The sequence below is a fragment of the Eulemur rufifrons genome, chromosome 3, assembly GCF_041146395.1.
Source record: "Eulemur rufifrons isolate Redbay chromosome 3, OSU_ERuf_1, whole genome shotgun sequence".
Lineage (NCBI taxonomy): Eukaryota > Metazoa > Chordata > Mammalia > Primates > Lemuridae > Eulemur > Eulemur rufifrons.
The window spans coordinates 17,455,205-17,471,020 of NC_090985.1; the positions used below are offsets into that span (position 1 = coordinate 17,455,205).

At 54.5% G+C, this 15,816-nt stretch overlaps 1 protein-coding gene across 1 annotated transcript in view; it reads left to right on the top strand.

Annotated features, from left to right (window-relative positions):
• Nucleotides 1-15,563, top strand: part of LRRK1 (leucine rich repeat kinase 1) — a 121,129-nt gene extending 105,566 nt beyond the window's left edge. The window contains exons 26-33 of the mRNA XM_069465797.1: nt 234-511; nt 2,115-2,309; nt 3,257-3,408; nt 6,678-6,795; nt 7,893-8,009; nt 10,596-11,440; nt 11,877-11,978; nt 14,169-15,563. Of these exons, the coding sequence (XP_069321898.1) occupies nt 234-511; nt 2,115-2,309; nt 3,257-3,408; nt 6,678-6,795; nt 7,893-8,009; nt 10,596-11,440; nt 11,877-11,978; nt 14,169-14,346 (1,985 nt within the window). The 3' untranslated portion in view covers nt 14,347-15,563. The remainder of the gene's footprint in view (nt 1-233; nt 512-2,114; nt 2,310-3,256; nt 3,409-6,677; nt 6,796-7,892; nt 8,010-10,595; nt 11,441-11,876; nt 11,979-14,168) is intronic.
• The last annotated feature ends 253 nt before the right edge of the window (nt 15,564-15,816 follow it).

Consider the following 15,816-nt stretch of genomic DNA (forward strand, 5'->3'; position numbering starts at 1 on the left):
AGTGATTTTGAACCCTTGCTCTTTCAGTAGAAATGCCAGCAATTCCAGGCATGAGATACCACGAATGAGCTATAAGGTCAATTTCACTCACCAGCGTTACCCTTCGTCCCTTTTGGCATCCGGCACAGAGAGTAGTGAAAACATGTCCGTAGAACATAAAGCATTTGGGGAGACAGTAAGGAAGATAGGAAGATAGTTGCTAAAATCACAGTTTGAATTTTTTCCTTTGCAAGATTCTTCTTTTATGCCCCTGGGACACATGCTCACCCAAAAAATAGCCTACCAGATCGCCTTGGGCCTGGCCTACCTACACAAGAAAAACATCATCTTCTGCGACCTGAAGTCGGACAACATTCTGGTGTGGTCCCACGACGTCAAGGAGCCCGTCAACATCAAGCTGTCTGACTACGGGATTTCCAGGCAGTCATTCCACGAGGGCGCCCTGGGCGTGGAGGGCACTCCCGGCTACCAGGCCCCCGAGATCCGGCCTCGCATCGTGTATGACGAGAAGGTACCTGCCCGGCCCAGCCCACGGTACAGGAGTCCAGGCCCCATCTGAGGCCAGCCAGGCAGTCCTGGTGGCACTTGTGGCTTCAGGGTTTGGTGTCCCCCCATGCATACTTTGTCCTCACCCTGTGCTCAATGAGGGAGGCTCTGGCTTGAACCAGAAGGACACAGTGGCCTAACAGTCACTTCTCCTTAGCTTCAGAATTCTAAAACCTCAGTTCAGAGACATTGTGGAGGCTGCAAACAGTGGACGAAGAGTCCAAGACAGAAATAAGTCTGGATTTGGATCCCCATTCACATTTAGATGTGCAAAATGGGGACACAGGACCAGCCTTGCAGGGAGTTCATGAGGAGCAGACAGAATAAGGATCGGAAAGGCTCTCAGGCTTACGTACTGACCGCAAGGTTCTGTCCAAGTCACATGCCAAGCCAGGAGAAGAGGGTGAATTCTGGCAGGACAAGCATGGCCTCCCTGGGGAAATGCATGGCCAGCCTCAGTTGAGATGATGACTAAATGTTTGTCTTCTGATCACAGTTATCTCTGATAGCTATTTGATAGGGGCAGGCACACAGACAATTTGAAATCGTCTCACAGTGCAATGTTTTATCTGGCGCCAGCCTTGTTAACTAATCACCCAGCACTGAAATTCCCCTTGTCTGTAGTTTCCTGTTCTTTGGTGATTTTCAGATGGGTCATTGACTAGTTGCTTTAAGAAGTGACCTACACTTGTGTGTGTTAGCTCAGCACCTGTGGCTATTGCCCCAGACAGAAAAGACAAATCAAAGCAACAAAAGTAAGAGCTTTATAGTAGCGAGTGACACAGACAAGCTGTTGATCTTGAAACTAAGATTATAAAATAAACATTTGCATTAAAATTCTCACGTCTATCTCAACCATTCTCTTGCTAAAAAGTATTTCTTGATCCATATTGGGGTCTATATAACTCTTTCTTTGCTGGGCCTTCTTATGACGATTAAAATTAGAGGAGACAACATGTTGTGATCTAGGAGGCACTCCCCTTTTTATGAGTTGTGTACACAGCTCTTCTAGTACCAGGTTGTTAAGCTGAGGGTCTGTGTTTTCTTGCCTTGTTTTGATATTCAAGGGTAAGGACCATGGCTTCCATGGAGTCCTTAATCAGTGACTGACAGCAAGTTTTCAGTTTGTGTTGGATGGGTGGGTGGGTGGATGGATGGGCGGATGGGACAATGGGTGAATGGACAGTATGATGGGCAGTCAGGTGGATGGATGAGTAGATGGAAAGAAAGGAAGGTAAGAAGATGGATGGATAAATGACAGAAAGACATGCAATCAGATGGACAGGAAGGTGGTTGGATAGATAAATGGGTAAATGTGCAGAAGGACAGGCAGATGGATGGATGGCCAGATGGGAGGATGGACAGACAAATGCACAGAAGGACATGGTCAGATGGTTGCTTGGATGTTTGGCCAGATAAATGAGTGGACAGTTATTATGGTCTCCCTTTGGACAGGGCCCATATTTTCCTTGTCTAATTGAGTCTCCCTGCCCCCTCCCCCTCAGGGCCAGCCTGTGAAAACCCCAGGGCCCAGGCAAGGGACCTGATTTGGTTTGCTCTCTGCCCAGGTAGATATGTTCTCCTATGGAATGGTGCTGTATGAGTTGCTGTCAGGACAGCGTCCTGCACTGGGCCACCACCAGCTTCAGATTGCCAAGAAACTGTCCAAGGGCATCCGCCCAGTGCTGGGGCAGCCGGAGGAAGTGCAGTTCCACCGACTCCAGGCACTCATGATGGAGTGCTGGGACACGAAGCCTGAGAAGGTACCTGGGCACAGAGCGTGGGGCCCCGGGACCTCCTGCCACGTGGTGGGGCTGTGGGTCTCCAGAGTGTGCCCGTGTGGCTGCCTGCCCTTCTCTAAGAACAACTGGGCCACCCTTCTCTGCTCCCTTCTTCTAGAGAGCGATATTTACTCTCCTAACAAACCCAGTTTCATTTTCTTTGTGGGTGTGTCACTCTTAGGAAACATGAACTTTCCTTCCCAAATGTTATGTTATTTCATCATGCAAACAAAGTATATCAACCCCTTTATAGCACTATAGTCCCTGTGCGTGAGCAGAGAGAATATATCTCCTTGTAAAGTAGTAAGGAAAGGCTTGCTCATGAGAAGCAGGGTCATATCATAGTGTTAAAGTTCATATTTTGTTGTTGGTTTCTTTTTTTTCTTGAAAGAGGCCAGTAGTTTCAAGGTTAAAACTCATTTATCAAATCAGACAGAGCTAGTTTAATGTATTTGGGCATAAATGGAGTATTCTTCAGAAGAGTCTGTGTCCTTAGCCTGGTACAGTGACATGCACCTGTAGTCCCAGCTACTCAGGAGGCTGAAGCAGGAGGATCCCTTGAGCCCAGGAGTTCAAGGCTGTGATGCTCAGTGATCTGTGAATAGCCACTGCACTCCAGCCTGGGCAACTGGGCAGACCTCATCTCTAAAACAAACAAAAAAAGAGGAATGTATATTCTTGAGTATGGGGTGGAATATTGGGGTTTAGGCTAACCTGACCAACTGAGCTCAAGTTGCCAAGGCCGATGGTCACCCAGACACCTGGATGGGGTTGTTTCTGGCGTCCGAAGCCGCTTGCCTAGATCTGGTCCCGAGTGGGCGGACCACCTTCATTCCCCCCAGTTAGCGCCGGCTGATCTCCTGGGTGGGATCAGCAGCGACCTGCGTGTAAGTGACCTTGCTCATGCCCTGGTGTCCTCTCTCCCTCAGCGACCGCTGGCCCTGTCAGTGGTCAGTCAGATGAAGGACCCGACCTTCGCCACCTTCATGTACGTGCTGCCCTGCGGGAAGCAGACGGCCTTCTTCTCGTCCCAGGGCCAGGAGTACACCGTGGTGTTCTGGGACGGGAAAGAGGAGTCCAGGTACCTCCTGACGCCTGCCCTGCTGGGATTCAGGGTGGGAGGCCACCGTGGAACTTGGGAATGTGAGTCAGTGATGACCACAGGGAGAGCTGTGTAGGGGACTGTGGGATCCGAAGCCTGGTTAGAGTCCACTCGAGAGAGAGCAGGGAGAGAGAAAGTTGGGTCTGCACAGATGGACACACACGTGCGGTTTTGGGGTTAAGAGATGCCAGAAATGTGTGGTGTCTGCCAGGGGTGTGGGGGCGCGAGTCAAGGGAGGGTTTGTTAAGATGAAAGCCCTTTGCAGATGGATTATAGTGGGGGGCAATGATGCTGGGGGTGGGAGAGAGGCCAGTTCCTGGAGTGAAGTGGCTACAAAGTGAGATAGGGAGGGGACACAGAGCCAGGCAGGAGGGTTACCCTGACACAAGAGTTTATGGGCATTCCCTACTTGCATATCTTTTTCTCAGCAAAGTGGCAGAAAGAATGAGTGAGTGGGGAGAGATTTGGATGTTCGAGGAGGAAAGAGGAGGTTTGAGTCACCTGGAGAAAGCCAGGTGCCTTCAGGCAGCGCTGAGGCCTACAGGGGTGGGAGGTCGTGTGTTTGAAATGAGAACCATCCACCTGGCTGTGTGACTTTCTCCAGCTTCAGATCATGGAAGAGGCAATGAGGCAGTTTTGAGCAGAGCTGGGGCTTTGCCAGGAGAGAGGAAGGGGAGGGAGAATTGAGAGTGTTTCCAGAGAGTGATTATAAAGATGGACCGTGGGACCTAAGTGAGGCCATAATTTGGCGGGGGTTACAATGGAAAGTAGAAAGGCCCCTAGGTCATGGTAGGGTAAAAGCTCTTGGAGAGTTATGCCACTAGGAGGGTGAATCAAAAAACTAGGAGTTGTTGGTCAGACAATGGGTGCTTGACACCAGGTGGGTGGGAGGGACACGGTCAGGAATAAAGATGGCATCTGTGGGGCGACCTTGGGAGAGGGTGGCTGGGGCAGAGGAGGAGAAATCACCGAGGGACATGCAGGAGGTCCCACGAGAGGCCAGGGTGTTGGGAAGATGGCATCAAAGACTTGGAGATCTCCGTGAAATCCCCATCTTACGTGGGAAGCTTCAGCCCTAGCCAGCGTATGTTGCCTCTTCCGCTCCCTGGTGTGACATCTGCAAAGGCAGAAGAGCCTTTTATGGCAAGAATAGTCTCCCAGTGGGCCTCATGACACACATTGGCAAGTGCTAAGATCAGACAAGGCTCAGATAAAGTGAAGCTCAAAACCCAGACTTTGCGGTGTCCTTTGGGTCAGTTTCAGTGAGTTCACATCATATTTTATGCCATTGAGACCAAGTGTTGTGACACAGACACACTCTGAGAAATGATGCCCTAAAGGAAGAAGTTGTTCTTGCACAGCAGTGGGCCACGCCTTCCCGATGGGATGCACTCTGAGGACAAAGCAAAGAACAAACATATGTATTAAACAGTTTTCAGTAATTACATTGCTGGTAGTAGTGTTATTGTTATTCTAAGATGTTGCTTGTGGTTGTAGGATAAGTTAATGAGTAATTATGTTGCTGTCATTGGAAACCGTGGTTTTCATCATGGGCTAAAGGGGAAAACAAGGGCTGTCCCGAAAGTATCCAGCCATTGTTAATATAATGAGAACACATTACATGGCTGGATACTTTCGAGACAGCCTATAGATACAGACTAAGTTCTGAATTGATTGGTGGCCTCATGATATATTTGAAGAAAAGTAAACTCCTATTTCCTACCTCTACCCATTGAGAAGGCCTGGAAACAAGGACCAAGCAAGCACCAGTGAGCACCCCTAGGACCCAGAGGGTGGTCTCTAAGGACCGGAGGGAACCAGGGCTCATGAAATGGCTGATTCCAGGTCTGGGGCAGGGAGGGGGCCTGCCCCATCTGACATCCCAGAAGCAAGGACACTGTCAGAGATTTCTGAGGGCGTGTCAAAGGGACTCAGGAGCCAACCTGGGCTTGCTGGTGCTGGGACAGGCCCTGCTGCACCCCCTGGGGACACCTGCTTTACCTTTTCAGTCTTGCAGACTCACGTCAGATACCTGAGACAGTTCTGCTCAGGGCACAGAAAGCTCTTCCCTAGTGGGAAGAGAGAGCCTCTCTCTGTGACCTATGAAGTCCTTTAAAACCCACCTCCAGCCTGAAAAAGGGGCAAGCTCTCAGGGAGGGGGGGCTGCTGGCCAGAGCACAGGGCGGTGAGACTACAGAGTCGGGGGGAGGTGGAGCAGAGCTGCAGACTCGTCCCTAAATTACGGGAGGAAAGGAGGAGGGAAGGAAGGGAAGCCCAGCAGACAAACAATGTTCATACATGACAAAATTCTGGTTGGAGGGAATAGGGAGGTGTCTATTAACCTATTGACTTTCTATATTTTTAGCTTTTTTCAAAGTAGAAGCTATTTAGAATATCCTAATTTTGTTTTTAATGCATTTTATAAAACTGAAAAAAGCAGACATATAACTTTGAAAAAGCTTTTGTTTGCTATTTTTTTCTACCATTTCTATCACCTGCAAACACATGTTATCAATGGTGGCAAAGGTTTCCAAAATTTGATGGCTGGAAAAACTTGACATTGAGAACTCCTATCAGCTAGCTTGACGTGTTCTGTGGATTGAGGCGGGGAGGGGAGAGCTGTGTCGTGTGGGGCACAGAGCTCCCCACCCTGTCACCCTGCCACCCTGCCAGCTCCAGGCTCCTGTCCCACGCAGCGGGCCTGCCAAGGGCATGGGGAAGTGGCGATGCTGGGGGCAGAGGGGTCTGGTGGGCTAACGGCCAGCTCTCATGAACAATGGCGTTAGTTCTCAGAGCACCCATGTGAGGGGCACCTATTGAGCCCACCCCACACCACCCCAGGCTACTCTAGAATTCACCCATCTCGTCTTTAGCCTTGGCTTTGTCCATTCTGCATCGAGGGGCTCCCACATTACTGGGGTGGGGAGGACATGTCCAGAGGGAGGGTGGTACGTGGTCTTGGTGGAGGACTCCTTCACGCTGGGGGCAACTGTCTCAGCCCTCAGAGGTCACGGAAAGAAGAACGTCTTTCTTCCCATTGAGAACACCCTTTCTCTGCCCATGACGTTCAAGCATTACCCGGCAGGCAGAACTCGGCTCTGCCAAAGCCACAAAGGATGGTTCTTGATTGTCGCAGAATACCGTGACATGCCCAGGGGGTGGAGGAGGCCTGAAGCTAACAGGCCAGGCTGGGGGAGGGAGGCAGCCCCGGCCGCTGGGCACTGACTGCACGACTGTTGCCAATTTAGGAACTACACGGTGGTGAACACAGAGAAGGGCCTTCTGGAAGTGCAGAGGATGAGCTGCCCGGGGATGAAGCTGAGCTGCCAGCTCAAGGTCCAGAGCTCCCTGTGGACCGCCACCGAGGTAACCGCCTCCCACAGGGCCCTGGACAATGGGGCCTTCACCGGGTACGCCCCTGGGGGGATCAGGTTCATAAAGATCCAGGACACCAGGTCCACTGGACTTTCGGATAAGCCCCAGCTCAGCCGGGTGCCAGCCCCAGAGCAGTGGCATCAGTCCCACGAAGCAGCGGCCTGTCACCAGGGGCAGCTCAACCCTGCCAGCTGCTGGCTGGTGGCCGGGATTCAGGATGAAGCGTTTTGGGTATGGAGACGGAGCAGGAGGAGAAACCCAGGAGGCTGGTGCAGTGCCTGGGCTTCCCGTCACGCTGCTGGGTCTACACAGCAAATCCACTCGCCTCTGAAGCCTTTTGCCTTCACATTGGGGGAGTCACTGGAAGGCCCAAAGAGCCGTCTCCTGAGAAATCCAAGAGGAATGGCCAAACACAAATGCCCTGAGACTACGGGTTGGGAAGTAGGTTGATGCAACATTTCTGGAGGGCAGTTTGAAAGTGTGGTTCAGATATGGATCTGAAATCTCAGAAGTACTCACACCGCTTAAGCCTCGGTAATTTCAGTGTTAAGATCTCTCTCTCTCTCACACACACACACACACACACACACGTCTAGAAGAATGTTCATCCCAGTCTAATTCATGGTAGTAGAAACCTGGAGACGCAATAAACACCTGACAACAGATTAGCCAAACGATGGTACACCCACGTCACAGACGGCCAACATCAGCCCCTTTATCATTCGCTCATGGGATAGTGAGAACGGGGGTTCTGCCCGATGTGTCATCACGTGTGAAAGGAACAGTGAGAAGTCCACTTCTGCTAGTACCAGGCGCACACACAGATACCCACAGAAAATTTCGGGGGCTGTGCCCCCAAACTCCAATAGTGATTTTCTCTGGGCAATTTTATTTTTCTTCATTAGACTATTCCATACTTTTCAAAGTTTCTACGAAGAGCAGAAATACATGAACATCCAACCAGAACACCTCAGTCCATGTTACTTTTCAAGACCCATGGGGACCCCCCCAAGACCGAGTGCGCCCCCATAGGAAATGCCAGGCACTTTCCAACCCGGGTCTCACGGTGAGCTTGTCTGCCTCTGCAGGACCAGAAAATCTACATCTACAGCCTCAAGGGCATGTGCCCCTTAAACATGCCCCAGCGGGCCTTGGACACTCCAGCTGTTGTCACCTGCTTCTTGGCAGTGCCTGTTATTAAAAAGGTGAGGTAAGAGGGGCGGCAGGTATGCAGGCCTCTGACCCCCTTCCCTGCTGGGGTGGGTCTAGACTGGGGCAAGGGGCAGTGGGGGCAGCAGAGCCACCTCTTTGGGACCACCTGGCCAGGCCACAGCCTTAGACAGGAGGAAAGATCACGTTGGACCTGGGCCATCATGTGTGCCCTCCCAGTTTGTGCAAACCTAAGTGCCTGGCCAGACTGAGGGCTGCGTGGAAAGCCCCCTGGTCACATACAAATGCCACACCCCGATTCAGGCAAAATACTTGGTGCAAGTGAGAGTTGTGGGTATCTCCTTCCCTAGCCGACAGCAGCGGAGAGCAGTGGCATCAGGAGCCTCTTGCCTGGGCCAGCATCTCCCCACGGCCACGCAGTCACCAGGCCGTGCGGGTCCTGCCCCCGACCCCTGCAGGGCACCTGTGTCTCCTCCTATCCACCTCTGCTGCCTCGCAGCTGCTCACTGTCTGCCCCAGACCTCGGTCTCTCTTTGTCCTGCAGACTCACCTCTAACCTCCCGCCCTGGCCTTTCCAAATGAAGTCCAGGTGGTGCTCTCCCCATCCCCGGGCCCCGCCAGCTCCGCTTCACCTTGGGATTAGACCCGGCCTCTTCAAGGCTGCGCCCTCCCTGCCCCAGCCCTGCACCCCTCCCCACCAGAACCACATTCTGTGCCGGCCCGACATCCCAGCCCCCCTCCTCCTCTCCCACACCGCCTCCTATTCAGAGAGATCGAGAGCCGTGAGAAGCTGCCGTTCAGTGCGAGGCGGCTGCCCGACTTTCCCAGGCTCTGCTGCCCTCCCCGGACTCGGGCACGGCTCAGGCAATTCTGGTTTTGTCTGCCCTGAGGGGCCTGCTGGCGCATTCCAGTTTGCCCATCTACAGAATGGGGACAGTAAGACGTGGTGAGATAGCTCTCTGGGCCTAACATACCCAAGTTCTGGGAAGTGCACTTGGTAAATGTGAGCATTATTATTACTTCCTGACGGTCACGAAGTATGTGAGCTCTTCTCTCCACCCTTCTTCAGTTTCATTTCTTAAAAAGAAAAGAAGAAAGAAAAAACAGATATGAAATGAACCTTAGAGTCATTTATGACCACGGCCCCACAGGCGAGGCTGGGCAGCTCGGGACCCGGCCTGCAGCAGAACTCAGGAGAGCACGGCACAGAGTGTTACTGAAGGCCATCGCTGGCCAGAGCCCCCAGCCAGGGCACCACCTCCCCACGACCGGAGGGAATAAAGCCGGCTCTGTGCAGAGCCTCCTGTGCAGGCGGCCTGCCCTGTCGGAGGCCGTGCTGCTCGCGGCCGTGCAGGGCAGACCTTGCATTCTTGCACGCGCACACGCTTTCACACCCAGCTGGGACGTGGCGCTCACCACCCTGGCCTGGGCCAAGCCAGGACTCCAGATAGAGACTTCAAGCCTGTTTGCCTTGGCTGCCTTCTTTCCCTAGAATCCTGAAGATGGATTACAGCAGACTTTCTTAGGGCTTGTTGCTCTAGATGTTGAGCTACATAGAGGCCGGCCACTTCATGACCTCAGACAGCCAAGCCCCCGAGTTCTCCCACCCCCGACAAGGAGGCTTCCTGCCGTGCACCCCACCTGGCGCGAGGCCTGGCTGCCTGCACTGTCCTGGCTCCAGCTTTGTTCTGCAGACTCTGTCCACCCACACCACAGCCCGACCTGGCCTCTGGGCTGCGAAGCTGCACTCTGTTCCCCTCTCTACCCTGGGAAGTGCTCAAGGAGGGGACTCGGGGTGGGCCCAGCATTCAGCATTGTCCCTGCAACTTTGGCCTCTGCCCGGTGACCTCTGGTGGCTGCAGAAGAGCTCATGCCTCATTGCAGGGTGGGGGGCACCCCGAGGACCCCACCAACATGAGCCAGACCACAGGCATTTCAGACTAGATGTAAGCTGGAGTGTGGGCTCAGTGGGCCAAGACGTGCCTCCACAAGAGGGTTAAGTTGGAAGCAGTTTCTTCCAGAATTAGTTCAGCAAACACATACTGTCCAAGTGGAATCACAGGGCCACCGAGATGAATGAGACTTAGCCCTTTCCTGTGCCAGGTCAGCACCGAGGGGACAGTGGTGGGCCCAAGACCAGCCACTGCTCCCACGAAACTCTCCCCTAGTGCAGGCGCAGGCAGGAGGCAGTGCGCAGACGCCCACCATGCCTACAACTGCGTCACATTAACCAGCAGTGTTCATGGGAGGGGGACACCGTGTCCTGCCTCTGAAGGAGGCCTCACTGGGTGGCCTTGAGGGGAAGGCAGCTCCCTGCTGTTCAAGCGGCAAGAAGCCAGCACGCGTGGAGGCAGGGCCCTGCGGTCCAGGCACCTCGCTGGTGCCAGGGGCCTCTCTTTACCGCAGGGAGGGTGGCATGGCTCAGCGGGGCCTCCTTGGGAGCTGGCCCAGAAGCTGCCACTGGCAGCCCCGGCCTTTGTAAGAGCTCTGCTCCTCCAGGTGGGTGGGTGGAAAGCGGGTGCCTGCTTGATGTGTGCGGAGATGAGTCTGGTGCCACTCTGCGTCTCTCCTGGGATGCGTGAGGCCAAAGGGCATGACACATCCCCGTCTCGCCCCCGCAGAATTCCTACCTGGTGTTGGCAGGCCTGGCTGACGGGCTCGTGGCTGTGTTTCCTGTGGTGCGGGGCGCCCCGACCGACAGCTGCTCCTACCTGTGCTCGCACACAGCTAACCGGTCCAAGTTTAGCATCCCCGATGAAGATGTGCGGCAGAACCCCTACCCGGTGAAGGCCATGGAGGTGGTCAACAGCGGGTCTGAGGTCTGGTACAGCAACGGGCCAGGCCTCCTCGTCATCGACTGCGCGGCCCTGGACATCAGCAGGCGGCTGGAGCCCTACTCCGCCCCCTCGGTGGTCACGTCAGTCGTGTGCAGCTCCGAGGGCAGGGGGGAGGAGGTCGTCTGGTGCCTGGACGACAAGGCCAACTCCTTGGTCATGTACCATTCGGCCACCTACCAGCTGTGCGCCCGGTACTTCTGTGGGGACCCCAGCCCCCTCAGGGACATATTTCCCGTGCGGGCCTTGGACACGGAACCCCTGGGCATCCATGAGGCCAGCCCAAAGGAGGGGGAGCCCATCGCGGACGTGAGCATCATGTACAGTGAGGAGCGGGGCACGCAGATCCTGACCCACCAGGACTCGCTGACCGACTACTGCTCCATGTCCTCGTACTCCTCATCCCCTCCCCGCCGGGCTGCCAGGTCCCCCTCAAGCCTGCCCAGCTCGCCGGCAAGCTCTTCCAGCGTGCCTTTCTCCACAGACTACGAGGACTCAGACAGGCTGCACGAGCCCAGTGCTGCCTCCGACAGGTCTGAGCATGACCTGAGCCCCATGGACGGGGAGACTTTCAGCCATCACCTGCAGGCCGTGAAGGTCCTTGCCGTCAAAGATCTCATTTGGGTCCCCAGGTAAGTTTCCCAAGATGGGGGTGCCACCTGGGGCATGCCTACTGCTCTTGCTGTGGGGGTGCAGCGAGGGGAGCCCCATGGCTTCCTGAACCGTAGCATGGCCATCCATGAGAGCTGTTCTTCCAAGGGGCTTTGCTCCTTCAGTTTGGGAGTCTGGGGTGATCTCTTTAGCAAATCTAAGAATGGCCACACTAAAGCTCATCTGCCCACCAGAGAGCTCAAGGAACTACAAAAGGAAAGCCGCGGTCAACTGTGATTAAGTTTCCACTGGGAAAGTTCTCCTCTGCCTCGGTCCGTACCCTCTCCGTAACGTAATCCGTTAGCAGAAACTCATGTTTCTTACCCACCTACGTGCCTTTCTGCACGCCGGCTCCACTCCCCTGGAGAGCACAGCTGCGTACAAAAACACTTCCCCTTCTCGGTTCTGGTTTCTCAGGCGCGGCGGCGATGTTATCGTCATTGGGCTGGAGAAGGACGGGGGCGCCCAGCAGGGCCGAGTCATCGCTGTCCTAAAAGCCCGGGAGCTGACCCCGCATGGGTAAGACTGAGGCGCCGCTCTCTGGGGCCCCGGGGAGCAGCACAGGAACCTAGGGCCCCACCACCAGGTGCTGCACAGTGGTCCTGCCGCCCTTCTGTTCTCACAGATAAACAGCGGCTCCCACCAACGTGGCCATAAGGCAAAGCAAGAACCAGGTGGAGTCCCCCAGGCAGCTCCTAGGGGCTCGTCACTGGCCATAGCTGCCTGTTTCGGGGGTTCCCAGTCACCTGCAGACCAGGTGCCCCACCTGGGTTATGTCTCCAGGGCCAGAGTTCAGCTACAGTCGAAACAGGGATCGATCTATCCAGGTGATCCACTGTTATTCCTGCCAAGCAGGAGAGCCCTGCCCAAGGTGCCCCACCTTCCCGTGCAACACCAGGTGTAGCCAGATGACAAGGGCACACCTTGCCATCTCCACTCCTTGCCATCCCCAAGCCTGGGGTCAAAGCTCCTGCCCATTCTGGGCTCAGGCATGGCTCCAGATCCATCTGCAGGTGAACGCCAGTCTCCTCAGGGGGCGTGCTGGACGGGCCGCCCTGCCCCACACAGGGTCTACATGGCTGGGGCAATGTGAGCCTGGTGCCACACGCCACTCTGGCTACTGAGTCCCACGCGGTAAATCTCCCTTATGAAAAGCCTCTCCATTCATACATGTGTGCGTGTGTGTCTGTGTGTGTGTGTGTGTGTGTACACTTTGCACACTTTCACTTCACGCTAGGCCTGTTTCTCTGCAGCATGAGTTATCACCCATCCGCGGGCAAGTAGGTTTTTCCCTCATCTGGAGCATAAGGGGTGGAGAAACCCCATTCGACCTGTTCCTCCCAGAGCAGGACTATGGCCAGGGAAACATCTAGACAGTTCCACGCCCTTGCCTCCAGCATTGGCCTTTCCCAGTGAGTCCTGGGGCAGTGACCCTTGCTCTGCAAGTGGTTCTAGAAACAAGATCTGGGTTTGTTCCTGAGCTCCAGGCGAGCATGGGTGGCAGCCTTGAGCAGAAGGAGTTCCCACCTTGCAGGTCTGGCTTCCGGAGTAAGTGGGTCTGTAGAACCCAGGTCGGTGACCTTGGCATACCTGCCGTTAATGTCCCTTAATTTTATCTGGTGTTATTTTTCCTATTCGTCCCCAAAAGCCTGGTTTTGTCTCTTTCTCACTGCAAGAACAAAGAAGGTCAGGTGGCCAGCTGAAAGGAAGCCCTGGCAAGGCCACAAGGAAATCAGAGGCCTCTGGGCATCCTGGTCTGCAGGTAGCCTTGGTGTCATGCAGGGCGCACTGGGCACAGGAGGAGGAAGTGCAGACAGTACGTGCTCAGAGGTGGCCCCTGCTGGGGGCCACCCGGGCAGGGAGGCCACAGGGAGCTGTCCACTGTGGCCCCAAAGGACACTTGCAGTGCACCCACTAGTCCTGCAAAGCAGTCTCAGCCTCAAAAACACGTATGTGGTTAGGACTTTTGGGCAGCAGGTTTTCTGCCTAATCTATTACCCTGTGTTTCCTAAGCACGTGGAAACAGAGTGGGAGAAGAATCACGTGAGCACAGTGGCAAGGGAAGTAAGTTAAAGCTTAAACTTGGTCACTCCATTCACGGGCAGGAATTCAAGTTGATGGTGTTTTCTGGACACTTTGGAGTCTGAGGCGAGGTTGCCTGCATCTGTGGCTTCCCAGGGAGGCAGACCCTTACAGACAGTGCCATGAATGTCACTTGATTGCTCTTGGCCCTGCTTTTTTTTTTTTTTTTTTGGAGACAGAGTCTCATTCTTTTGCCCTGGCTAGAGTGCCGTGGCATCAGCCTCGCTCACAGCAACCTCAAACTCCTGAGCTCAAGCGATCCTCCTGCCTCAGGCTCCCGAGTAGCTGGGACTACAGGCATGCGCCACCATGCCCAGGTAATTTTTTCTATATATTTTTAGTTGTCCAGATAATTTATTTCTATTTTTTAGTAGAGATGGGGACTCCTGACCTCGAGCTATCCTCCCTCCTCGGCCTCCCAGAGTGCTAGGATTACAGGTGTGAGCCACCGCGCCCGGCCTTGGCCCTTCTTTGGACTCTGCAAAGCCTCAGCCCGCAGGCTGGGGCAGCAGGGAGAAGCAGTGCCTCCCAGCCAGCTCTGCCCTCCCAAGGAGGCACAGGTTGAGGGTCCCAGCCCCTCCCAAGTAGGGACCCCTGTGGGTTTTCTCAGACCCCCTCTCTCTGCAGGGTGCTGGCGGATGCTGCTGTGGTGGCAAAGGACACTGTTGTATGCGGCTTTGAAAACGAAAACACAGAGTGGTGCCTCGCTGTCTGGAGGGGCTGGGGTGCTAGGGAGTTTGACATTTTCTACCAGTCCTACGAGGAGCTGGGCCGGCTGGAGGCTTGCGCGCGCAAGAGAAGGTAATTCCTGTGGAATGACTGTCCCGAGTTGCTGGCCAGCCCGGGGCTGCAGCCTGACCCCTCTGCCAGCAGCCCGCAGTCCTCCGAGGACGCAGAAGATGGCCGAGTTCTCCCCTGAGCCCCTTGCTGCTAAGGAGTGCTGAGAAGTTACTGGCCTGGTGCTGGTTCAAGGGTTCTCTAACTCCGGGCAGAATTACCCGACTACCACCCCAGCCGTGCTGGGGTTACAGCCCCAGAGAAGACCGTGGGATCTGGCCAGGAGGGGCCCTCTCTTGCCTCCATCAGCTTCCCGGGGCAGGGGCAGGGGACCCCATTCTGGGCTGGGTCACACAAAGGGGGGCTGGGCCTCCCTGCCATAAAAGGCCTGCCCGTTTCCATGCCCAGGTCTGATGGAATTACACTAGAGGCTCTCGCTTGGGAAGCAGTTCAGGGCAGGGTGGGAGGAGGGCTGTGACCCCTGCCCTTTCCCTCGGGACCCCGGACTCTCAGCACATTTCACAAGCTCCTGAGTCCCCAGGGCCGAGGCCTGGCTCGGGCAAGCGCAGATCAGATGTCTCCCAGCTCTGGAAAGTCTCTGTGCGAGAAAACCCCAGAAGGACCCCGGGTGAGGAGTGTTGCCCAATCTGGGGATGAATGAGTTCCTTTAACTGCCACAGCGGAAAGCCCAGAGGCACAGAGTGCGAGAGCAGCAGCTTAGCCTTCGCATTCTTCTCCTGCCGACAAAAGGAAGGAGAAACTCAATCAGTGGGACTTGAGAAAGGGCCTTGTGTTTACAGCTTTGTAAAATAAATTTGGATGCAGCTGGAGCACAAGCCCTGTTTGTTTGCACATAATCTTGTTTATCACTTTAACAAATTAATATCTCCACGGTTAGGCCTCTGGTTGTGAAATCACATCGTATGGGCTTCTCCCCAGTTATGCATTTGCTGAACATTCACTGCACACATGTACAGCAGGGTGCAAAAGGCAGACTGTTGACAGGCGATTTATGGGTACAACAGCAAACATTTGTATAAATTATGCACACTCACACGTGCACGCACATTACACACATGCACACAGGAGCACATACATGCATACACACACGCACACATACCACATCTTTGCCAAGAATTACCATTCGAGGTTGCTTAACCCAGAACAGTAGTTTGAATGAGACATCATCCTCTGGCTCAAGTTCGTTGACCCTTTTCTAAAATTAAATTATAGAGATCAAACTTAATATTTGCTGGGGTATGCTGGCAGATATGATTCTTTTTATCTGAAAATAAACAGACTCTCTCAAGAGTGAAGACGTGGCCTCTGTCTATTGAACGCTTGTGACCACAGCACAGGCTCGGTCCCTCCCGGGCCCACTGTGGCAGTGTGCAGGCTGCCCCCTCCCTGCAGCGTCTGTGCGGGTGGGGACGGCCGCTGTGTCAGTCACGGGCCTGGGGAAATCAAGTGCCCACCTCCTTTTACCAGCCCAGGTACC